The sequence below is a fragment of the Cetorhinus maximus genome, chromosome 10 (assembly GCF_964194155.1).
Source record: "Cetorhinus maximus chromosome 10, sCetMax3.hap1.1, whole genome shotgun sequence".
NCBI classification, from domain to species: Eukaryota; Metazoa; Chordata; class Chondrichthyes; order Lamniformes; family Cetorhinidae; genus Cetorhinus; species Cetorhinus maximus.
Window position 1 is genome coordinate 45,709,120 of NC_135888.1, and position 26,097 is coordinate 45,735,216.

General features: G+C 42.6%; 1 protein-coding gene across 1 annotated transcript in view; it reads right to left on the reverse strand.

Moving 5' to 3' along the window:
* LOC144685649 (tubulin beta-4B chain-like) overlaps positions 1-25,835 on the reverse strand; it is a 38,464-nt gene extending 12,629 nt beyond the window's left edge. The window contains exons 1-3 of the mRNA XM_078550400.1: positions 25,765-25,835; positions 2,643-2,751; positions 2,450-2,560 (exon numbers count right to left, since the gene is read on the reverse strand). Of these exons, the coding sequence (XP_078406526.1) occupies positions 2,450-2,560; positions 2,643-2,751; positions 25,765-25,821 (277 nt within the window). The 5' untranslated portion in view covers positions 25,822-25,835. The remainder of the gene's footprint in view (positions 1-2,449; positions 2,561-2,642; positions 2,752-25,764) is intronic.
* Between the last annotated feature and the right edge of the window lie 262 nt (positions 25,836-26,097).

Below are 26,097 nucleotides of genomic sequence, written 5' to 3' on the forward strand. Positions count from 1 at the left end.
GTGCACGAGGGGCTTCACTGAGCCTTCTGTTGCGAGGGAATATGGGGGGCGTGGCTGACACCTACATGAACACAGAAAATAATAGTTTTTGACGAAGTATTGTAAAAACTCAGCTTTTCATATTTACTTATTTTTATTCATTCACGGGATGTGATCTGCGCTGCCTGGGCCAGCATTTATTGCACATCCCTAGTTGCCCTTGAGAAGGTGGTGGTGAGCTGCGGTCCCTGTGCTGTAGGTACACTTGCAGTGCTGTTAGAGAGGGAGTTCCAGGATTTTGACCCAGCGACAGTGAAGGAACGGCGATATATTTCCAAGTCAGGGTGGTGAGTGGCTTGGAGGGGAACTTCCAGGTGGTGGTGTTCCTATGCCCTTGTCCTTCTAGATGGCAGTGATTGTGGGTTTGGAAGGTGCTGTCTAAGGAGTCTTGGTGAATTCCTGCAGTGCATCTTGTAGATGGTACACAAGGTGATGCATTATATGTTGATCTATAACATTCAAGCTTTAATAATTATATCCCGAATGTTACTAAGCTGCTTTATTGCTGTTTTGTTTCTGTTGGTGTCTGGGGTCACAATTTTCAAGTATTAAAATGGGTCACACATTGGAAAATAGTTTGGGAAGCAGTGAACCAGAAGGAGAAGGGCAGCAGGTGCATGGTCATACCATCACCACCAAGTTTCCCACAGCATCTTGACGTAGATATAGATCACTGCTCCTTCATTGTCAGTGGGACAAAATCCTTGAGTTCCCTATCTAACAATACTGTGGGAGTACCTTCACCCCACAGACTTCAGCAGTTCGAGAAGGCAGCCCACAACCTTTTCAACAGCAATTTGGAAATGTGAGAAAGATAGCAGCAGACTTCAGGAGAGCATAGGAAGATTAGTGAAATGGAAACGTGGCAGATGAAATTTAATGCAGTGTAGCATGAAGCAATACATTTAGGGAGGACACAAAGGAGAGAATATAAAATAAAGTTTAAATTTAAAGGGGGTGCAGTAACAGAGAGCTCAGGGTTCACATTCACAAATATTTGGAAAATGCAAGACCAGTTAATGAAGCTGTTAAAGCATGTGGGGTCCCTGGCTTTATTAATTAAGGCATAGTGTGTAAAAAAAAAACCAAGTTATCCTAAAGCTTTATAAATTACAGATTGGGCCTCAGTTAGATTCTGGACATCACACTTTAGGAAGGATGTCAAGGGCTTGGAAATGCTGCAGAGCAGATTTGCTAGAACGATGCCTGGGATGTGTGCGGAGACTAAAGAATAGCCCTGCAAATGTTTCCTTTTCAAGTATTTATCTAATTACCTATTGAAAGCTGCAATTTGAATTTGCTGCTACCACTCTTCCAGGCAGTGCATTCCAGATCACAACTCATTGTGCAAAATACTTCTCTTTTCCCCCACTGAAATTTTCCAGAAACTGGGATTGTTTCCTTAGTGTAGAGAAGGATAAGGGGAGATTTAATAGAGGTATTCAGATTTATGAAGGGCTTTGGTACAATAAATACTGAGAAACTATCTCCAATGTTAGAGGGTCAGTAACCAGAGGACACAGGTTTAAGACAATTAGTAAAAGAATCAGGTAGAAGATGAGGAGAATTTTTTTAAAATATAAAAATACAGTTGGTTTTACGATCTGGAACTCTCTGCCTGAACAAGTAGTGGAAGCAGATTCAATAGGAACTTCCAATGGAAACATTTACAGAGTTATGGTGATAGAGCAGAGAAGTGGGACTAATTGGTTAGCTCTTTGATAGAGCTGTTACAATAATTGACCAAATAGCCTCCATCTGTGCTGTAAGATTCTATGAATGAGGCTGGAGCAGTAAATGCAGGCCTTTCCAGCGAAGTCCATGTCTTGAGAATGAATCAAAAAACAGCTTAATGGAACAGTATTCAGATGTTGGTTCCCTTGTGAAATAAAGACAGTATTCTCAAAATAATTTTAAAATTTGAGGAACAATTCCATTTTGTAGAACAAAATGTTCACTTCACAGTTAGATTTGACCTGTTTTACCAGTTGGATGGATGTTACAGTTGGCTACACGGAGTATTTCGATCATTTTGCTTTCCCAGCAGGGAAGCTGCGCTCACAGAGAACACAGGCCAGAGAAATTGCTACCACGTTATAGCCTCAACGTCTCACTTGTGCTTCCTCACTATGGCCAGAATCTTGTTATCTATTATTCTGCACATCTGTAACAATGACACTAGATTATTGTGCTTCATTGATTTAGGCCTCTTGCCAAACCCCACAGCTGTAAGAGTACATTTAAACCTCTGAAAGGTAGAAGCAACTTATCAATCCTTCAACCAATCAACAACCAACTATATATTTGCATTCAACTCATGGAGAATTTATATACACCTAGGTTGAATCCCGTGGCTCTACTACACAAGAGCTGCAAAATAGTCCCAGTATTTACATAAAACGTCACTTACCAAACACAAAGTTATCTGGTCTGAAAAGGTGTCCAAAGGGTCCAGAACGGACAGAGTCCATAGTACTAGGTTGCAGGTCCACAAGGATAGCACGAGGCACAAATTTACCACCTGTTCAGAAGTAGTTTAAAAAAGAGAGATAAGTACAAATAGTAGAAACCACCTGAAAAATGTTAAGATGCAAGATTGGTACCTGTAGCCTCATTGTAGTAGACATTGATCCTCTCCAGTTGAAGATCACTCTCTCCACGGTAGGTTCCTGCAGGGTCAATGCCATGTTCATCACTGATGACTTCCCAGAACTAAACAAGAAATAGGATGACATCAATGCACATTTAGGACTCAGGTTAGTAAAATGCTCTTGCTCATTATTAGCTTACACAAATATTCTTGGAGGAAGAAAAGATCTTTACTGCCAAAGAAGTACTTTTTGAAGTGTAGTCACTATTGTAGGAAACACGGCAGCCAATTTGCACACAGCAAACTCCCACAAACAGCAATGTGATGATGACCAGATAATCTGATTTTGAAGTGTTGTTTGAGGGATAAATATTGGCTAGGACACTAGGGGTACAAGCCTGCTCTTGCTTGATAGTGTCATATGAACTAGGAGCAGGAGTAAGCCATTCAGCCCTTCAAGCCTGCTCCACCATTCTGTAGGGTCATGGCTGATCTGATTGTAACCTCCTGCCAACCCCAATAACCTTTCACCCCCTTGTTAATCAAGAATCTATCTAGCTCTGCCTTAAAAATATTCCACTGCCTTTTGAGGAAGGGTTCGAAAGACTCACGACCCTCAGAAAAAATTTCTCCTCATATCTGTCTTAAATGACCAATCCCTTATTTTTAAACCATCACCCCTAGTTCTAGATTATCCCACAAGAGGAAACATCCTCTCCAGATTTACTCTGACAAGACCCCTCAAGATCTTAAAGGTTTTGATCATGTCGCCTCTTGCTCTTCTAAACTTCAGTGGATACAAGCCTAACCTGTCCAACCTTTCCTCATAAGACAACCTGCCCATTCCTGGTATTAGTCTAGTAAACCTTCTCTGAACTGCTTTTACATCCTTTCTTAAATAAAGAGATCAATACTGTACACAATACTCCAGATGCGGTCTCAGCAGTGTCCTGTACAACTGAAGCATAACCTCCCTATTTTTGTATTCAGTTCCCCTCGCAATAAATGATAATATTCTATTAGCTTTCCTAATTACTTGCTGTACCTACATACTAGCCTTTTGGTGATTCATGCACTAGGACATCCAGATTGCTCTGAATATCAGAGCTCTGCAATCTCTCACCATTTAGATAATATACTTTCTTATTCTTCCGACCAAAATGGACAATTTCACATTTGCCTAGATTCTACTCCATTTGCCAGATCTTTGCCCGCTCACTTAACCTATCCTCGTCACTTTGTAGCCTCCTTACCTCCTCTTCACAACTTACTTTCCTACCTATCTTTGTGTCATCAGCAAATTTAGCAACCATACCATCTGTCCCTTCATCAAAGTAATTTATATAAATTGTAAAAAGTTGAGGCCCAGCACCGATCCCTGTGGTACACCACTTGTTACATGCTGCCAACCAGAAAAAATGCACTTATGGCTACCCTTTAGAGTCATAGAGGTCTACAGCACAGAAAAAGGCCCTTCAGCCGATCAAGTCTGCGCCAGTCAAACAAGTACCTAACTATGCTAATCCTATTCTCCAGCACTAGGCCCATAGCCTTGTATGCTATGGCATCACAAGTGCACATCCAAATACTTCTTAAATGTTGAGGGTTTCTGCCGCTACCACCCTTTCAGGCAGTGAGTTCCAGATTCCCACCACCCTCTGAGTGAAATATTTCTTCCTCACATCCTCACATCACCTCTAAACCTCCTGCCCCTTACCTTAAATCTATGCCACCTGGTTATTGATTCTTCCACCAAGGTGAAAAGTTCCTTCCTGCCCACCCTATCTATGCCCCTCATAATGTTATACATGTCAATCATGTCCCCCCTCAATCTCCTCTGCTCCAGGGAAGATAACCCCAGTCTATCCAATCTCTCCTCATAACTAAAAGTCTCCAGCCCAGGCAACATCCTGGTAAATCTCTTCTGCACTCTCTCTAGTGCAATCACATCCTTCCTATAATGCGGATTCCAGAAGTGCACACAATACTCTAGCTGTGGCCTAACCCGCGTTTTATACAGTTCCAGCATAACCTCCCTGCTCTTATATTCTATCCCTCAGCTAATAAAGGCAAGTATCCCATATGCCTTCTTAACCACCTTATCTACCAGTCCCGCTACCTTAAGGGACCGGTGGACATGCACACCAAGATCCCTCTGATCCTCGGTACTTCCCAGGGTCCTACCATTCATTGTGTATTCCTGTGCCTTGTTTGTCCTGCCCCAGTGCATCACCTCACACTTATCTGGATTAAATTCCATTTGCCACTGATCAGCCTATCTGACCAGCCCGTCTATATCCTCCTGTAATTTAAGGCTATCCTTCTCACCATTTACCACTCCACCAATTTTTGTGTCATCCGCGAATTTACTGATTGACCCTCCTACATTCAAATATAAATCATTTATATATACACCACAAACAGCAAGGTACCCAACACTGATCCCTGTGGAACCTCACTAGGCACAGGCATCCAGTCACAAAAACACCCCTCAACCATCACCCTCTGCTTCCTGCCACTCAGCCAATTCTGGATCCAATTTGCCTTGGATCCCATGGGCTCTTACCTTCATTATCAGTCTCCCACGCAGGACCTTATCAAAAGCCTTGCTGAAGTCCAAGTAAACTACGTCAAATGCATTGCCTTCATCTACACAGCTGGTCACCTCTTTGAAAAATTCAATCAAATTGGTCAGACATGACCTCCCCTTAACAAAACCATGCTGACTGTCCTTGATTAATCCCTGCCTCTCAAGTGTAGATTAATTCTGTCCCTCAGAATTGCTTCCAATAGTTTCCCCACCACTGAGGTTAGACTGACTGGCCTGTGGTTCCCTGGTTTATCCCTTCCTCCCTTCTTGAATAACGGTACCACATTGGCTGTCCTCCAGTCCTCTGGCACCTCTTCTGTGGCCAGAGAGGTATTGAGAATTATTGCCAGCACCCCTGCTATCTCCTCCCTTGCCTCATTCAACAGTCTGGGATAAATCTCCAGGCCCGGATGAAATGTATCTACTTTTAAGCCTGCCAGACCACTGAGAACCTCCTCCCTTTCGATGCTAATTTCTTTAATTATATCACAGTCCTTCTGCCTGATTTCCATACCCACGTCATCTCTCTCACTTGTGCACACCGACACAAAGTATTCATTTGTTTCCTGTTAGCGAGCCAATCCTCTATCCATGCCAACTACACCATGAGCTTTTGTTTTCTGCAATAACCTTCGATGTAGCACTTTATCAAATGCCTTCTGGAAATCTAAATACAGTACATGCACTGGTTCCCCTTTATCCACAACACATGTGACTTCCTCAAAGAACTCCATTAAGTTGGTTAAACATGATTTCCCTTTCACAAAACCATGTTGACTCTGCCTGATTGCCTTGAATTTTTTTTAAGTGCCCTGCTATAACGTCTTTAATAATAGGTTCTAACATTTTCGCTGTGACAAATGTTAAGCTAACTGGCTTGTAGATTTCTGCTTTCCATCTCCCCTTTTTGAATAAAGGAGTTACATTTGCTATTTTCCAATCGAAGGAACCTTCCCCGAATCTAGGGAGTTTTGGAAAATTAAAACCAATGCATCAACTATTTCACTAGCAACTTCTTTCAAGACCCCAAGATGAAATCCAGCAGGATCCGGAGATTTGTCAGCCCACAGCCCCAACAATTTGCTCAATATCACTTCTCTGTTGATTGTAATTTCCGTAGGTTCCTCCCTCCATTCCATTTCCTGATTAACAGCTATTTCTCGGATGTTACTTGTATCGTCTATAGTGAAACCAATGCAAAGTGCCTGTTCAATTCATCTGCCATCTCCTTACTTTCCATTAATTCCCCAGACTCACTTTCTATAGGACAACACTCAATTTATTAACTCTATTCTTATTTAAATATCTATAGAAACTCTTACTAGCCAACTTCATATTTACAGCTAGCTTTCTCTCTTACTCTAATTTTTCCCTCCTTATTAACCTTTTTGTCATTTTTTGCTGTTCTTTATATTTTGTCCAATCTTCTGATTTGCCACCCATCTTTGCGCAATTATATGCATTTTAAGTTTGATATTGTCTTTAACTTTTTAATTAACCACAGATGGTGGGTTCTCCCCTTGGAATTTTTCTTTCTCATTGGAATGTATCTATTCTGTGTATTCTGAAATATCCCTTTAAAAGTCTTGAGATCTTTTACATCCAACTGCAAAAGCAGACAGGGCCTCAGTTTAATATCTCATCTGAAAGGCGGCACTTCTGACAGTGCAGCACTCCCTCAGTACTAGATTGGAGTGTCAGCTTTGACTTTTGTGTTGGAATTCTGGAATGGGACTTGGACCCAAAACTGTATGACACAGAGGCGAGTATGCAACCAACTGAGCCACAGCTGTCACTCAAAAGATACTAAAGGACTTTATGCTTACAATGTCTATTTTGAAAGATTGCCTTGCCCTTAATTGCTTTCTATTAGAGTTTTCAGTGTGAGAAATGGTCCTCAACAGTGAACTCAATGTGACAGATAATCAGAATGGCCATTCATAACCCAGAATGTATCATTCAATCAATACAATCATGACTCGATCCTTCAGTTCTGAGAGAGTAAAAGAAATTTCTGTGAGCAATATTATAGCATTACATGCCACAAAATAAGCATCCATGCCTGAGAACTCTGCTTTGTACTAGCTTCTGATTTATCCAAGAATAACGATTCACGAAGTTATTTTCTCACCGTCACTGATGCCAGCCTCACTGAACACACTCCCTCCTAGTCAGAAACCCCAATATTTGCTTGGGCATCCTTGCACTAAGCACAGTTCAAATTCTATACAAAGCCCACTTATCTTGATACTTTCTTGCCTTAGTTTATAGTTGTGAACATGTTCTTTGCCAAACATCTATAAATTTGTTAAAAATGATACACAAAAAAAATAGCAGGGTATGTCACTAAAGAGCACAATGTTGAAAAGCTGATATAACCATTGTTCTTCAAATGGAAGCATTCTCTATACAACAAAATAATTGGTTTGGCATCATTGTTTTTTTGATGCTTTCATGGGATGCAGATGTCACTGACAAGGCCAGCATTTGTTGCCCACACCAAATATCCTTGAGGTGGTGAGCTGCCTTCTTGAATTGGGGCAGTCCACGTAGTGTAGATATACCCACAGTGTTGTTAGGTAAGGTCATAAGAAATAGGAGCAGGAGTAGGCCATTTGGTAGTGAGTTCCAGGATTTTGGCCCAGCAGTGAAGAAGGAATGGCAATACATTTCCCAGTGAGGTTAGTGTGCGACTCGGAATGGAACTTGGAGGTGGTGATGCTCCCAGCATGCAATGGAACCTGTCAAATGTTTTGTGTTGAGACACAGCATTCATGAGCTGTTCGCTCACAACATAAATGATCAAATCTGTTCTTGGATTGAGTCTTTTCTCAGAATGAATACTTATAATTTTATAGAAAAGTAACTATTATCTACATTGTCGCCTTTATATTAACATTAACAAAAAACAAAGGAAAGGTAACAATTGCTATGTGAACACGCGGGCTGAACTTTTGGTCCGAGGTCAGGATCCCAACGTTGGATTAATTTCCCATCCATTCAGTGCCAGCCACTATTTTGAAGTGCAGATCAATTAAGGGTCGAGTGTGTGCTCACTGTCCAATTAAGGATGGCAGGTGGGCTCCCAAGGCTGAACAGTACACCGATGGTGCGCCTTCACTGTCACTGGACACATCAGTCAAGCCTGCACCTCCATGAGGCTTATCATTGCTGCAAGAATGTCCTGGACCGGCAGCACAGAGTTCCATCATTCTCTCTGTGTGCTCTCAGCACCTTTGAGGTGCACTGGCCCCCATCTCTTCAGCATCTGTATCCAGTGACAGTGTGGTCCTGAAGGGTTCAGCTCACAAAAGATGCCATAGGATCAGGAGAAGTTAAAGTTTCTCTGATGCATCTCCATGGTATGACCCTGTTCACAGAGCATAAGCGAGCTGCCATGAGCCAGACAGGAGTCAGACATTCATAATATGCTATGTGAGGATCTATGGAGTGTCCCAACCACATGTCGTCATCATCCTCCTGGAATGTAGGGACTATGGGCATCCGCTGCGGCTCCATGACAGGAGCCTTATCACAGAGGGTATGTATGGTGCCGTAAGCCACTGTGGAGTCAAACGTTCACAGATACAATGTGAGGATCTATAGAGTTTCCTCACTGCATGTTGTCATCATTTTCGAATCTAGTGGCTATGAGGGCCTCCTGAACACGCCCGCCTTGTCTGGACAACGCAATAGTCTCATTGTCGTCATCCTCGCCTTCGAGGACCTCATCACCCTCATCCCCGTTGACATCCTCATCAGAGATGTGCAGCTCCTCCGCCAGTTGCAGCACCAGGTTGTGAAGTGCGCAGCAGGCAACGACGATGCGTGCTACCCTGGTGTGGACTGTATTGCAGGGCTCCACCAGACTGGTCCAGGCACCAGAACTTCATTTTCAACATTCCGATGGTTTGCTCCACCAAAGTGTGAGTTGCAGCATGAGCCTCATTGTACCTTCTTCTCTGCTGCACGGGCGTCATCAGCCACGTCCTCTGCAGGTAGCCCTTATCCCCGAGGAGGCAACCCTGCAGTCTCTGTGGACCCTGGAAGACGTCAGGGATCTGAGACTTACTGAGAATGTAGGAGTTGTGGACACTCCCTTGGAATCGTGTGCAGATCTGTAGGATGCATTTGTGGTGGTTGCACACCAGCTGAACATTCAGCGAGTGGAAGCAATTGTGGTTGACATAGTTGACTGCTTTTTGCCACGGAGATTTAAGCACTGCGTGAGTGCAGTTGATGGCACCCTGCACCTGTGGGAAACCTGAGATCTGTGCAAATCCCAATGCTCTTGCTTCCTGGCTTTCCTGATACTGGGCAAAATGCACAAAGTTGTGTGCTTTCGCAAATATGGTATCCGTGACCTCCTGGATGCACTTGTGTGTGGAGGCTTGCAAGATCCTGCAGGAGGCACCTGTGGAGCCCTGGAAGGAGCCACTGGCATAGAAATTGAGCACAGTGGTCACTTTCTCAGCCACTGGCAGTGAATGCCCTCCATGGCGCCAAATCTTGCAGCAGGTGGTATATGTGACTGACCAGTTCCCTGGACATGCACAATCTTTGGTGACACTGGTTCTCGGTAACCTGCATGAATGACGAGCACTGTCTGTGGACCCTGGGTCTAGCAGACCTGCGACGGCTCGCTATGGCTCTTCAGCAGCGTGCGCAGGAGCCCCAGCTGCCCCTTCTTCTTGAGGGTGCTGCTCCTCCCTCTGCCCAGCCAGGCACCTCCGTTGCTCTTTTCCCCACTCCCTGCAAGTCATGAGTCATACAGCTAGGTCACCAGGCTCCATGCTCCTGATGTTGTACTCCTGCAAATGAAAGAGACAGACGCTTCGGTTAGCTTGTGTATACTAAGAACCTCTCTTGGTTAAGTCTGAAGGCCCCTGAATGCATGCTAGAGAGTGCGGGCCACCACTTGGATGGCCAGAGTTTACTGCGCTGCGTAGCAGCCCGAAACCCCACCCACCTCCGCCCCAACTCCACCTGACTGATTGGCGGCAGCTTTGCCTTTTTGACTGCATGCTGTGCTCTCAACTCAGGCATTCCCCTAACTCGCACAGCAAGACTACACTGTTAGCTTGAACCATGGGAGAGACTGCTCCAAAACTGAATGAAGACATTGCAAGGGGCTGTGAGTGCCTCCACCAGTGACTGCTCCATGGCCAGCTTTTGCAAGGAGATTGTATAACATGCCCAGTCGTCCAATTGTTCTGCAGTCCACTAAAATGCTCATTAATTTGCAGTCTGTGCCCAAGGGATGAAAAGTTCAGGAGCATTTGGTGGAACTTTCATGCTTTTGTGCTGCTTGAGTGGGCAGATAAGCTAGAAACCCGACTCCACACATGTCAATGTAGCTGTGCCTGAACTGTCTCAGCTGCGGAAGAATGCTCACTGTATACAAGGTTTCCCTAATGCGTGGTCGCTTCCCTCCACCACCCCCCACAACTGCGTGTGCTTGGGCACTACCATCAGATCGTGCTGCCTTGCCCAACCTCCTACCTTGCCCCAACCGCAGTGCAGCCCTTGTCCCGGCACCAGTGTGGCCAGTCGGGAAAAAGAGACTTGCCTGTGCCCTTGCCTGAATGCATGGGGCCTTTCCCCTGAAGTTGAACGGGCGACCCTCGCGAGCGCTATGCAACATTAGTGTGCACTCATCTCCGAGTTCCCCTCGGAGTTCAGCTCGCTAGGTGTACCCCTTTTAAATGCAGTTGTGAAATGCATCAGCACGCTTGGATGATCCTGTGTGGGGGGAGGATTCCAGCGAGCGGGGCTTATAATGATATGCAGATGCATTAAAATGACGTTCCTGACCTCCGGTGACCACCGGTGGATGGAACGGATGATCGCAAACTTGTTTCACGACGGCGTGAAACCAATTTTTGGTCTTCTCGCCATATTGTCCGCTCATGCCCACCGTGACACCCAATGCCAACATGCCTGGAAAATACCAGTCATCGTCAATTTTTTTTTGCACTATGTTCTTTTTACAGTAAGAAGTATAGAGTTGTACAACATACTCTAGGTGCTGCCTGACCAGTCCTATGCAAGTTTAATAAAACTATTTCACTTTTGAATTTTATAACCCCTTGAAATAAATCCCAGCGTTTGTTAGCATTTATAATAGCTTTATTGACCTACAATGCTGCTGTTAATGATTTATTCACTTGTATCCCTTTGCTCTTCTACCCCATTCAATTTATTTTCTAAGGTATAAGTCATGTTTCTATTTTTCTTACCTAGGTGTATCACCTCACATTTATCTATGTTAAAGTTTATTTGCCGATTAACTACCCAATCTAAGTTTTCCAACACCTTCTTGAATTATGTTGCATTTCTGCAGTGTTGTTTGGTATCACAGAATCACAGTGCAGAAGAGGCCCTTCGGCCCATCAAGTCTGCACCTACTCGTGAGAAACACCTGACCTACCTACCTAATCACATTTACCAGCACTTGGCCCATAGCCTTGAATGTTATGACATGCCAAGTGCTCATCCAGGTGCTTTTTAAAGGATGTGAGGCAACCCGCCTCCAACACCCTCCCAGGCAGTGCATTCCAGACCGTCACCACCCTCTGGGTAAAAAAGGTTTTCCTCACATCCCCCCTAAACCTCCTGGCCCTCACCTTGAACTTATGCCCCCTTGTGACTGACCCTTCAACTAAGGGGAATAACTGCTCCCTATCCACCCTGTCTATGCCCCTCATAATCTTGTACACCTCGATCAGGTCGCCCCTCAGTCTTCTCTGCTCCAATGAAAACAACCCAAGTCTATCCAACCTCCATTCATAGCTTAAATGTTTCATCCCAGGCAACATCCTGGTGAATCTTCTCTGCACCCCCTCCAGTGCAATCATATCCTTCCTATAATGTGGCAACCAGAACTGCACACAATACTCCAGCTGTGGCCTCACCAAGGTTCTATACAACTCCAACATGACCTCCCTACTTTTGTAATCTATGCCTCGATTGATAAAGGCAAGTGTCCCATATGCCTTTTTCACCACCCCACTAACATGCCCCTCTGCCTTCAGAGATCTATGGACACACGCCAAGGTCCCTTTGTTCCTCAGAACTTCCTAGTGTCATGCCATTCATTGAATACTTCCTTGTCAAATTACTCCTTCCAAAGTGTATCACCTCACACTTTTCAGGGTTAAATTCCATCTGCCACTTATCTGTCCATTTGACTATCCTGTTTATATCTTCCTGTAGCCCAAGACACTCAACCTCACTGTTAACCATCCAGCCAATCTTTGTGTCATCCACAAACTTACTAATCCTACCCCCCACATAGTCATCTATGTTGTTTATTTAAATGACAAATAATAGGGGACCCAACACAGATCCCTGTGGTACGCCACTGGACACTGGCTTCCAGTCACTAAAGCATCCTTCTGTCATCACCCTCTGTCTCCTACAACTAAGCCAATGTTGAATCCACCTTATCAAATTATCCTGTATCCCATATGCATTTGCCTTCTTTATAAGTCTCCCATGTGGGACCTTGTCAAAGGCTTTGCGGAAATCCATATAAACTACATCAACTGCACTACCCTCATCTACACACCTGGTCACCTCCTCAAAAAATTCAATCAAATTTGTTAGGCATGACCTCCCTCTGACAAAGCCATGCTGACTATCCCTGATCAAACCTTGCCTCTCCAAGTGGAGATAGATTCTCTCCTTCAGAACTTTCTCCAATAGTTTCCCTACCACTGACGTGAGACTCACTGGCCTGTAATTCCCATATATAAATTTTGATTCTTGATGAAAGACCACTACATGAAACATTGCGCTGCATTTCGTATGCCCCCTGGGCTTGTTTTCGGTGGGAGGGTGTGGGGCCTGTACAATAGGGTGTGTACCCACCCCACCACCTTCCCAGCCAGCCCCAAGCTCACCCCCATAATACTGGAGGTGGGCTGGTGCTGAAATCAGTAGCCTGCCCGCCACATGTAAATAGACAATCAAGGGTCAATTAGACTTCTTACCAAGCCAATTGACCCTGTTAAAATGCTGCCCACACCATGAAACGTTTGGCATGGGCAGGAGTGGGTAGCCAATTTTTAAAATAATCACTTCAAAGGGCAGAAAGGAAAAGGGGGTTCTTTTTTCGGGGGCTGCTCTTTGCAGATTGGGAGTGGCTCCCCTTAGAACCACCCTTTCTTTCTACCCACCTGCAGGCTTAAACCCAAACCCTCCCTGACCTGCCCAAGACCCCGGACCTACCTCTCTCCAGGATCCACGAGCTATCTTCTTCCTCCTCTTGCAGTCCTGGCAGTGCCCACTAATGGAGCTGAAGGCCAATCGGATTTTGCTGGTAGCTCCCTTTCCTCTCTAGCAAGGGGCAGAAATCCCACTCGACCCTTTGTTTAGCCTGTCCACAGCACGTTATGGCTGTGGGGTGGGCTGGCGTGTAGCAAGTCAACTCTATGCCAACTTTGCTTCCAGGGTGGGGGTGGGCGCATGAGCTGTCTTTGCCCTCCCGTAACATTTAGCCCATTAACTATTTCTCTCTCCACAGATACTGCCAGACCTGCTGAGTATTTTCAGCATTTTCTGCTTTTCTTTCAGATTTCTAGCATCCATAGTATTTTGCTTTGTAAATTTGTAAATTTTGATGTTGAGTTACATTACATACATAGGATATACAACATAGAAACAGGCCATTTGGCCCAACCAGTCCTTGCCACTGTTTATGCTTCACACGAGCCTCCTCCCAACTTTTCTCATCTACCATCATAACCCTCTATTCCCTCTTCTCCCTCATATGCTCGTCTAGTTTCCCTCTAAATACATCTATATTATTCACTTCAACCACTCCATGTGGTTATGAGTTCCACATTCCCACCACTTTTTGGGTGAAGAAGTTTCTTTGGAATTCGTTATTGGATTTTCCTGGTGACTATCTTATATTGATGGCTTCTTCTAGTTATGCTTTTCACCACAAAAGGACACATTCTCTCTGTAGCCACTCTATCAAAATGTTTCATAATTTTAAAGACCTCTGTTAGGTCACCCTTTAGCCTTCTTTTTCCAAGAGAAAAGAGACTCAAACTGTCAGTCTTTTCCTGATATATATACCCCAATGTCTTTCTGGTTTCATCCTTGTAAATCTTCTCTGCACCTTCTCCAGTGTCTCTCTTTTTTATAGTACGGTGACCAAAATTGCACACAGTACTATGTTTGAACCAATGTTTGATGCAGGTTTAGCATAACTTCCTTTCTTTTCAATTCTATTCTTCTAGCAATAAAGCCTGGCTTGGCTTGCTTCTTTTTAATGACCTTGCTAACCTGTGGCACAACTTTTAGTGATTTGATGTATTCCAAGATCCCTTTGCTCCTCTACCCCACCTAGACTTGCACCTTTGAAGTAATAAATGTCCTCCCTGTTCTTCCTATCAAGCGGTGTTGAACTTCATTTGCCAATTATTTGCTCATTCTGTAAGTTTAATGTCCTCCTACAATGTGTTTCATTCCTCCTCAGTATTGACTCTCTCCCCAATGTGGTGTCTTCCATAAATTTAGAAATTGTGTTTTTGATTCCAAAGACCAAATCGTTAATGTAAATTGTAAACAGCAGTGGTCCCAGCACTGATCTTTATGCAACATCATTTCCCACCTTCTGCCACTCTGAAGAACTACCCTTTATCCCCACTCTGCTTTCTGTTTTGAAGCCAACTATCAATCCATTCTTCCATTTGTCCCAACTCCACATTCTCTGACCTTATTTGTTAAGTTTATATTATGATACGCCTTATCAAAGGCCTTTGAAAATCCAGATAAATTACATCTACTGCATTGTCTACTCTGTCGTTTCCTCAAAAAGCTCAATAAAGGTTGATCAAGCAACATTTTCCTTTTGAAATCCATGCTGACTATTCAGTATTATATTACTCATTTCTTGATATTCTTCTATTCTTTCCTTTAACAAAGATTTCATTGTTTTTCCTACAATTGATTGTCTATAATTCCTGGGATATGTTCTGACCACCCTCTTAAATATAGGAATTACATTAGCTATGGCCAGTCCTCCGGCACTACACCTCTTTAATGAGTTAGTGACCAATGGCAAATATAAGCCTCTGCTATTTCTTTCCTTTTAAAATACATGGATGCAACCAATCTGGATCAGGGGTTTATCCTCTGAGTATGTATCCATACATACACACACATGGATATATTCCATACATCCCCTTTTCAAAATTTAAATGCACTTATCTCATTATCCATCTCATCGTTCAATGTCATGTCTACCTATTCATACAAAGCAACCATCTCATCATTCAATGTCATGTTTACCTGTTCATACAAAGCAACCAAAGCAAAATAATTACTTAAGATTTAAGTTGAGACTTAAGATTTTCGGGCATTTCCTCTACGATAGAGAGCCTCTCCATCATGGTGAAAATCTGGGCCAATGTCTTTAAATGTAATTGGATTTAATCACTTAGCTAGTTTTCTTTTCACTCACACTTAATTGCACCAATTGTAAATCCTTACTAACTCAAGGTTAAGACTAACCACTGACGATACTAAATACACAAAGGGATACCTGGAATCTTACCTTGATACTAATTATAATTACCTCAAGTTCTGACACTTCTTTCTGTGCATGTCTATTTTTCTACGTCCTCCAGTATGACTATTTACTTATTTACCAATATTCCAAATTTAAAGCACTTGGAACCTTACTTTACCCTCTGTACTCAATTCCCACTCTCACCAAATTCTTGTCATTCTGTTTAGTAAGCCATTCCCTTTAGCAGATACTTCCAGCCCTAGGCACACTGCTCACCATTTAGACTACTTTCTATAAAGAGAACATGTGATAGACTGGCAAGAGCACAGTCCTGTAAGAATCCTGGAACATCCACACACTGAGTTGCCTTGCCAATTAATGAAACTTTGGCTGGCTGTAGACTTCTTTAATTTCATTGTCATACTGAACCTTTGTTTTATTTATGCCTGTAACACAGCCTGAGTAAAAGCAGCTGAGATTGATAGACTGATAACTGATTTATTGAAAAATCATCGTGGCGGCAAATGTTGAATTGTGATGACGATACAAATAAAACAAATAATCATAATTCTTAACATAGTTATAGACAATCATTAAAATAAAAATAAAGTATAAAATAATAAAAGGATTGCACAATTATGAATATTTCAGTAAAATAATTATAATACATTACAAAATTCAGGTCTTCTTAATTTACAGAATAAAAATGAAAGTCTACTTCATTCTACATTTTATCTTAACATCCATGTTGTCAGGTCGAGTTCATTAAATTCGCAAATCATTTACATACTATTTGAGAGGTGACATGCTGGGAAACTTATGATTTGGGCCTTCATTGACCAAGTGTTCTACCAACCCCGAAGGTTTCAAAACCTCAGCAGAAATCTAGCCAAATGTGAAAACAGGCAGCCTGCTCCACGAGAACTAATGGATAAACACCTTAGCAGAATCTCAGAGGCCCTGATGTAGTTAGAACCAACACAAAGTAACTGAATACTAAGGCCACTATTTTTCCTTGCTTTGCCAGGGTGTAGCATTGGACATTTATGAGCTGATGAGACTGTGTGCAGTCAGAGATCCTGAGACTTTGACCTGGCTTGGATGGACAGATGGGTACATGACACCGTTTGTAATTAGACCATTCAAATAATAGCAAGGTAATGATTAGGTTAAATCAGTCTCCATAGGCTTTGACATGTAAAGAAAGTACAAGAAAAGATTCCCCGGGCCCAGAGATTGTAGGTATTACATGTTGCATTGACTGACGCAATGGTACCTGGAGCAGTTTTTTTCCCCACTCTTCTTGAAAAAGGAGTTTCGGTCACTTTGCAAACACCTGTAGAAGAGACTGCCATTAATATAATTGGAAAAAAAAAGCAGTCAGCACTGGAGGTGGTGAGGCTGGTGGCCTGGCACCAAGCAGGGCATGTGGGCTTCTTCCTATCCAGCACAAGAATTGGCATTGCATAATTTACATAAGATAAGATGTTCCAGAGGACTGCACAGGGTGGGGGGGGTGGGGGGGTGGTTAATAAGAAATCAGAAAGTGGAAGCAATAAGAAAAGCCTAGGAAAGAGCTAAAAACAGAAAAGGCTAAAAATGCTCAGCAGAAGCAGGGTAGAGGAAGAGGGGGAAGATAGAACAAAAGGGAAGGTCTGTGATAAGGTTTTTTCTTATTCATTCATGGGATGTGGGCATCGCTGGCTAGCCCAGCATTTATTGCCCATCCCTAATTGCCCTTGAGAAGGTGGTGGTGAGCTGCCTTATTGAACTGCTGCAGCCCAAGTGGTGTAGGTACACCCACAGCGTTGTTAGGGAGGGAGTTCCAGGATTTTGACCCAGGGACAGTGAAGGTACGGCGACATATTTCCAAGTCAGGATGGTGAGTGGCTTTGAGGGGAACTTCCAGTTGGTGGTGTTCTCATGCGTCTACTGCTCTTGTCCTTCTTGATGGTAGGAGTCATGGGTTTGGAAGATGCTGTCTAAGGAGCCTTGGTGAGTTTCTACAGTGCAACTTGTAGATGGTACACACCGCTGTTACTGCGTGTTGGAGGTGGAGGGAGTGAATGTTTGTGGATGTGGTGCCAATCAAGCAGGCTGCTTTGTCCTGGATGGTGTCAAACTTCCTGAGTGTTGTGGAAGCTGCACTTATCCAGGCAAGTGGAAAGTAATCCATCACACTCCTGACTCGTGCCTTGTCGATGATGGACAGGCTTTGGGAAGTCAGGAGATGAGTTACACACCGCAGGATTCCTAGCCTTTGGAAAGCAGATGTTAGATGACAAAAGTGATGATGGTGCAAGGCAAAGTGGGGTGATAAAGGGACTAGTAATGATGTAGCTAGAGGTGTAAAAGGGAAAGCAGAATTATTACCAATAGTTGCCACCCAACAACAAAGTTGAAAAACACAAAATGAAAATGGGACAGAGGTTGTAATCTAAAATTGTTGAACTCAATGTTGAATCCAGAAGGCTGTAAAGTGCCTAAATGAAAGAAGTAACTGGGAGCAACTTCTGGGGTGTCAAGGAGCAACTTTTCAAAGGATAGAGGAAATATGGAACTTTCTGCCTCCCAAAAAAGGCTGTTGAAGTCAACTGTAAAATTCAAAAAGGAAATTAATAGATTTTTGTTATTGCTGAAAAAGAGACATTTTTTGTTGAAGCTTTTCATCTTGCACACATCAGGACAATTCGCAAGAATACCAAATGTAAAGTGAACAACTATTTGTACTGTATGAGAAGAGAGTGCTGATTGGATGTCATGTGGACTCTGATTGGTACAGACGTTGCCAAGGAGAATGCACCAGTTGATGGTGACTAAGTTAACTGCCAAGCATTGTTTGAAATTTAAACCAAGCAGCTTAAACCTGATTGATCAAGGCATTGTCATAAGGAATGAAGCAGGGAATGGTTGTCACTTATTTTGTTTAGCTGAAACAGGTGCAGTGTGTGTACATGTTCATTCTGTCTGCAAAGAACAGGGCCTCGTGTATTAATACATTTGGCTTCCAGTACACGCAAATGCACCACACTGTGAGCCCACGTAATTCTTAGGTGTAGTAAATGTTGTCCAATCGCAGAATCACATCTAATTTTAGACACTATGTTTTGAGTTTACAAGCATGGGCTGGTTGGATATGGTCTGTACCCTGTCTGTTGCGAACAGTGGCTGGGACATGCTATTTGATATGATCCGCCAGTCTTTGGGATGTACGGCCTACATACCTAGCATCACACTGGCACTGAAATTCATCTATCACATTACTCATTTGTGTTATAGGCAGAACATCTTTCTGGCTTGATGGCAGCATCCTGTTCATGGCAAATACCACTCATGTTGCTACTGCATAGTAGCAGTGTGAAACCACTACCTTCACTTGATGCTTAAATTTAGGAATACATGGTGTCATTAAAACTGAACTCAATTGTGAGAGTTGCTGAGTTTATAAGTTCGATGAATAGATTCACACAATGGTGGCGGGTCTAGATCACCATGATATAGTGCTGCAGCGCAAATATCAATGGCTTCCTTAAGTGGAACATTTTTATTAAGTGAGAGTATTAAGCAATGCGGAGCAAAGCTGGGTCAATGGAATTAAGATACAAATTAGTCATGTTCTAATTGAGTAGCAGAACATATTCAAGGGGGTTATAATGGCCTACTCCTGTTCCTATGTTCCTCAGATCCACCCCTAGGACAGAGGCAGTCTTCAGAGTAATCGATGGCAACAAGCAGCAGTATTTGGAAGATTATACCATGCTGTTACTATGGTGGCCCCTTGAGGTACTGAACATTGGGTTAAAAACTGTGATGAATTAACAATGCAGAATCAGACCATTAAAAACCCAACCGCTCATTGCTGGTGTTTATGTTCCATACAAGCCTCCTCCCACCTTACTTCATCTCACCCTATCAGCATGTCCTTTTATGCATTTCTCCCACTTGTACTTAACACCTAGCTTCATCTTAAAGGCATCAATGATATTCACCTTAAGTACTCCTTGTGGAGTGAGTTTCATATTCTAGCCATTCTCAGGGTGAAGAAGTTTTTGTAAATCCTTTACTGACTGTATTTATATTTATGGCTCTTGGACTCCCACACAAGTGAAAACATGTTCTGTCTATTCTCTCAAACCCTTTCACAATTTTAAAGACTATTATTATATCAACTTTCCTTCTCTTCTCCAGAGAAAAGTGACCCAGCCTGTTCAGTCATTCCTGATGGTTACAATTTTTCCATTCTGCTATGATCCAGGTAAATCTTTTCTGTACCTGCTCCAGCACCTTTCTATCTCAAAGGGATCCTGCCAAATGAAGGTCAAAAAAGTGTTCAGGCAGGTAGCGTATGAATTCAGGTCAAGCTTAAAGTCTTGGGCAAGCTCATGCCTGTTTGCATTCATCAACAGAGCTACAACTGCAACAAGGAGAGACCACGTGGATGGCAGGAACCAAAATCATTAAAAAGTTTTTCCCATTTGAAAATTCATATATTTTCTCCTGAAGAAAAAATAGGTGATAAAACGGGAAAATGAAATCTTTAAAAGTAAATTTAATAAAGTTAAAACGTTATAGTAACTTTCTGATGGGGAATAGGGAGATGACATCAAGTTGCGTTTCCTCTGAACGTACAATTACAATGAGTGCTATTGGCTCTAGCCATATATGATGGCTGTTGTGAGATAATGTGCATATACCTTTAAGGAACCATATATTAAGCTACTGTCAATCATTACACACCCCAACAGGATATGATGTATTAGTCCCATGACTTGTCGGCAGTCAGCAAACAGCAGGGTAAAGATGAGATGTACTATACTTAGCCTCCCAGTAAACATCATCTGTGTCTTACCTTCAAATAAATCCTTGCGTATAATTGGTATGTATCATCGAAGAGAAGAACGTAACAATGGCAGCCTGAAATTAACAATCCCTTCTCTAAACTCAGATTACAGGTTTACATAATTTCAAAAGTATTTGCGCTAGTTGTATTACCACATTATCCTTTCAATAACTATCTTTTGTCCAGAAAAGTCACACTCCAGGCTGACTCAGTACTTTTATTGAATGTTTCATAGTCAACGTTTGGAACAACATCCCATTGCTCTCAGTCCACCACTCGACAAACAGAAGTGCAAAGACTTGAATTGTTTTTTTTTCTTGGCTTCTAAACTTTCATATAGCTTTTATATTAGTTCTGTTCTCATATTTTCTTTCATTCCAAGGTGATGGCTGATTCCTTTTGCAACAATTGCTCCTGAATGTATCCCCCCCTCAATCGCTTTCATCTCTTGTCCTGTTTCATAAGCAGCTTTTTCCATTTTATCAGTACAAGGAAAACCATGAGAAGACATCATCTTGTAAAACAAGACTCCATACAAAAGCGGTTGATTGGGGATTCAAGTTTATGTCTCAGGATTTGTATTATGATGAACAAAAGGTCCATGAAAACAGACATACATAATGAAAGCCTACCATTAACTAGAGTACAATGTAACATTTCAAACTTACTGTTCACTCACTAGAAAGACATACTGTGAACTATTATATTTAATTACTTCTGGTCAAATTCAATCACCATTAGCATAGACGTAAAGTTGTCTACAATGAGAAAAATCAAAAGTAGATAGTTAATTTAATTCAACAAGCTCTAAATCAAGAATGAATAAACAAAGGAATTTATAAATGGCACCTAATTACTTCTTTGGGTGCTCTGCAAACATTGAATGTCTTGAAATGCAGTGGGAAGCAACAAATGGCAAAAAATACTGGGAACTGGTGGGAACACCACCACCTGCAAATTCAACCTACCAGCCACACAACATCCTGACTTGGAACTAGATCGTTGTTCCTTCACTGTCACTGGGTCAAAATCCTGGCTCTCCCTCCCAGAGAGCATTGCGGGTGTACCTATACCACATGGACTGCAGCGGTTCAAGGCAGCAGCTCACCACCACCTTCTCAAGGGCAATAAATACTGACCTTTCCAGCAATGCTCACATCCCCAGGATGAATTTAAAAAGTGTTTTGGATAAACTGAAGGAAGAACATTGCACAGGACATGAGGAGTACTCTCTGCTCTTCTTTATATCAATCACCAACTTCTACTTGAGCGACAAACGGAGCCTCGGTTAGAACATCTCATCAATACACACAATCAAGGTAATTGGAGACGTGGACAGACATTTTTTCCATCTTAATTTGTCAATCCAAAAGGATCCATGTTTTCCCCATTGGAGGCAGCATCTAGTTGCTTATTAAATGATTCCAGGGTTAGTTATCTCCATTGCTCCATATGGAGTTCATTCATTAAGACATTTCAGACTGATAATGGAAAGCTTGTATCTTTTACTACCTTGATCCTGCTTCCCCTTACACAAATTTCACAATCAGCTCAGATGTCTCTTTTCCAGGATGAACTATCCAGTGTCTCCCAGTCATTCCTCATAACTCAGACCTTTGTATGCTAGATATAAACCTCATTGATCTTCTCTGCTCTTCAGCATCCGAACATCTCTTGTTTTGCAGCAACCAGCACCGTATGCAGTCCTGAGCTTGCGATCTGACCAAAGCAGTGCACATGACTTAATCATGACTCTGATTTGGAATGAGTTCAAGTAAAGCTTTACATTAGTGAAAAATAAAATGGAAAAATAGAAAAATGCTACATATCTCTTCAAGAGTTCCGTCAATTCAGATGCCTGGATTAGTGCATCAAGTGAGAGGCCAAGTTTACCATTCCTGTTAGAAGTTAATCCATCATCAGCTTATGTCTTCATGTTATTGTTGGCTTGGTTTGTAAACTACAAAGGATACCTCCCCCACACAAGAATTGATTAATAGTAAAGTTGAAATAATATTCTATCAGAATGGAGTTCATTCTATTTTACTGTTGAACTGACCGTACACCTATTTTTTTTTAAACTTAAGGGTGCTTTGACCTGCATCTTGGTTTGTTAAGTGCATGGGATTAGTCAGGAATGGGTAAAAATACAAAAAACTTACATAAGTTCAATTTTTGTCTAATTTGCAAGGGTTCATTTGATGCTCATTCCTGAACATCATCCATTTACCACCTGAAGATTTCAGGCACATCCCTTGATTACTCATCCTAGCTGTGTGGGCAGAGACAAGGATCCAAACGGTTTAGAATAATATTTACACAGGCAACGACACCATATCTAATAAAATGTGTGCAACAACACTGGTTGTAGCATGCCTGTGTCTTACCCATCAAGAGACCAGCAACTTGTCAAGATTCCATCTCCCTACTAATGCACTGGCCTGCCCATAGCAAATTAAATATTGACTCTGCGTGGAGAATAGAGACCTAAATATCCACATCCAATGTGTTCAAAGAAAAGGAGGGCACAAAATTCCCTAATTTTGAGATGGGGAAGAAACTGGAAAATTATTTCACTTCAGAACAGATAGCGACCAAGATCCTTTAAACCAACTTAGGATAAGAATTTGGATGAGTTATGATCTTTACAAGTCAGCATCATTCTCTGCTGGAGCAGGAGTATACTTTTGAGGTCCATACCAGGGTGCTGTGAAAAAATTCACAACAGCTGTCATTTAACTTGCTTGCTGCCTGGAATGGAGTGGCATTCAAATAAAACTGAATCCTGCTTTTCCAAATGTACCTGTTTTGGGCTCTAATTTTAACCCCAAATTTCTTCAGAATCATTCCACCCTACCCCTCCCCAATAAAAATAACTTTAAAGGGTCTCAAGAGTAGGAAATCAGGAAAATGGGAATTATAGGGCCAATAGTCATCAGTTATTTGAAACATATGGTCTAATTTAACACCACAGCATTGTTACTTGATGCTTGAATAACAGTGCTCCAATCTTTTTGTTTCAGTATTAGTTGCAGGGCCAAAAGTTCAGCCAGTCCCAGAGAGCCAAGTTGAAAGAAAATGATACTTAGTCCAGCATTTTAGGCACTGCAAGACATCAATAAAATGCATTTTTTAACATCTGTCTAATACTTTAGTGGTTACAAAATACTGATTGGTTCCTGTATTCAATAAACAACCTACGTTAGAACTGGTGCAAAACCCAACTCATTTATCCTTCCTGGCTGAAGGTCTGACTTGGATTTAAGAAAAGATCCACAATAGCCAAGCATGGGCTGTATTCTCTCTGATTTCAAATCCTGAAGCTGCCTTCAGTTGCTGAGGTCCTAAGCTCTGGAACTCCCTCCCTAAACTTCTCGTCCCCTCTTTATGGTGCTACATAAATGCAAGTTACCATTGCTGCTGATGTTTCATTCCCAACACTACCAAATGATTGCTATGATTAGTTAACAACTCTGTGTATGATCTGCCTACCAAGATGTTAGAAGGCAAACTGGATGGACTTAGGAAATGGGAACAGTAGACTAAACAGCCCCTCAAGCCTGGTCCAGCATTCAATATGATCATGGCTGATCTTCTAAAAGCTCCATTTCCCACTCACATCCCATATTCCTTTATTCCCTAAGTGATTAAAAATCTGTCTCAGCCTTGAATATATTCAATGATGGAGCATCCACAATGTTCTTGGGTATAGAATTCCAAAGATTCACAACCCTTTGAGTGAAGAAATTTCACATCTCAGGCTTAAATGATCAGTCCCTATTCTGAGACTGTTCCCCCAGGGTTGTAGATTCCCAAGCCAGTGGAAACAACCTCTCAGTGTCTACCTTGACAGCCCCTTCAGGATCTTGTATATTTCAATGAGATCACCTCTCATTCTTCTAAACCTCAGAGAATATAGATCTAATTTACTCAGCCTCTCATCATAGGACAACCTTCTCATCCCAGGAACCAATCAAGTGGATCTTCACTGTACCATCTCCAAGGCAAGTATATCCTATATGGAGACCAAAACTGTACACAGTACTTCAGATGTCATCTCACCAATTGTAGCAAGACTTCCTTGCTTTTGTACTCTATCTCCTATCCAACATGCCATTTCCCTTCTTTGCTATGTGGTGGGCTACAGTTCATGCAGATTCAGAGTTGCTGTGACAACATGCACTTTTACAAGTTGTAGTCTGGATAGTGATGGTAGAGGCTGCAACATTCTTTCCATCACATGGCTAATGAGGAATCTCTCCCGTCTTATCACCTACCACTGGCAGTATGTTGGAAAGATTTGCAGGTGGATACTCAACCTGTTTGGCCACTTTGTGAAACGCACCTTCCTTGTCCATCAAGTCCAGGAGTGGGACTTGAACCCAGAGCTTCTGGCCCAGATGCAGGGACATTACCCACTGTGCCACAAGACCTCCCTAATTACTTTCTGTATCTGCATGTTAACTTTGTGCTCCTTGTAGGAACAAGTTTCAAGTCTTTGAAAATACATTCAGCTTTAGTATTCTTACTACTAAAGGCTTTTTTTGGTCTTAGGGTTTTGGTGTTTTTTTTCAAATTGATCAATTCCTGTCCTTATAGTTGTATTTCTAGTGCTTAACTACTTGGCTTGCCATTTAGAAGATTTAATAATCGCCCAATTGCACATTTTGTCCCAATTTGAGCCTGAACCATAGATGTTAATCTGGGATGATAAAATCAGATTTCTATACTTAACCAACATGTTTCTTGCTATTGCACCTTAATAAAAGTCATTACTGCAGCTGCAACAATGTTTGCCTTGTGTGAACTAAACAACTTCAAGCTAGACGAGGCAGTTTTAAGGAGCTAACATTTATGCGACTCTCGGACAGAGAGTGACTGAAATCTCCTCCCTGTGTGAACATGGGTCTGGAGGGAACGGCCCACGTGACTCCGCCCTGTGCGCGTGGCAGCCGCTCAACCGTTTAAGCTGCGCGTGCGCTCTCTGAAGCCCGCGCAAATTCCGAGAATCAAGTCTGCGGTCGCGGCCGCCATTTTGAGACACCCGCCACGTCCGAGTGGGCGCGAGGAGCATTATCTCTCGACCCGGTCTATAACTCTAGCCTTCGCTGGCGGTAAGGGTTGACTCTCTCTCTCTCCCCCCCCCCCCCCACATACTCTGTGCGGCTACACTTACAAACCTTAGCCCCGATCTGGTTCCCGCACTGGCCGGCCTGGATGTGCACAATCTCCCGCATACCGACAGTTGGATTTAAACTGACCTTCTCTCCCAGCGAGAAATTAGGCCATCAACCCCGCCGGTGTGACTCCGCTATTGGACAGGCTGATCATATTCCAGTCTTTCCATTGGTTGCTTGGTTGTCAATCAACGCGCGTGCCCGCCCACCGCACAGAGCTGCGCCTCTGATCTATGATTGGCTGTGAGTTGATGTTGCCTGGTAACAACTTAACCTCTCACCCCCTTTCTACCTGGTGGTAGCTTGTCACAATATCCTGGGACAAATGTTGACATA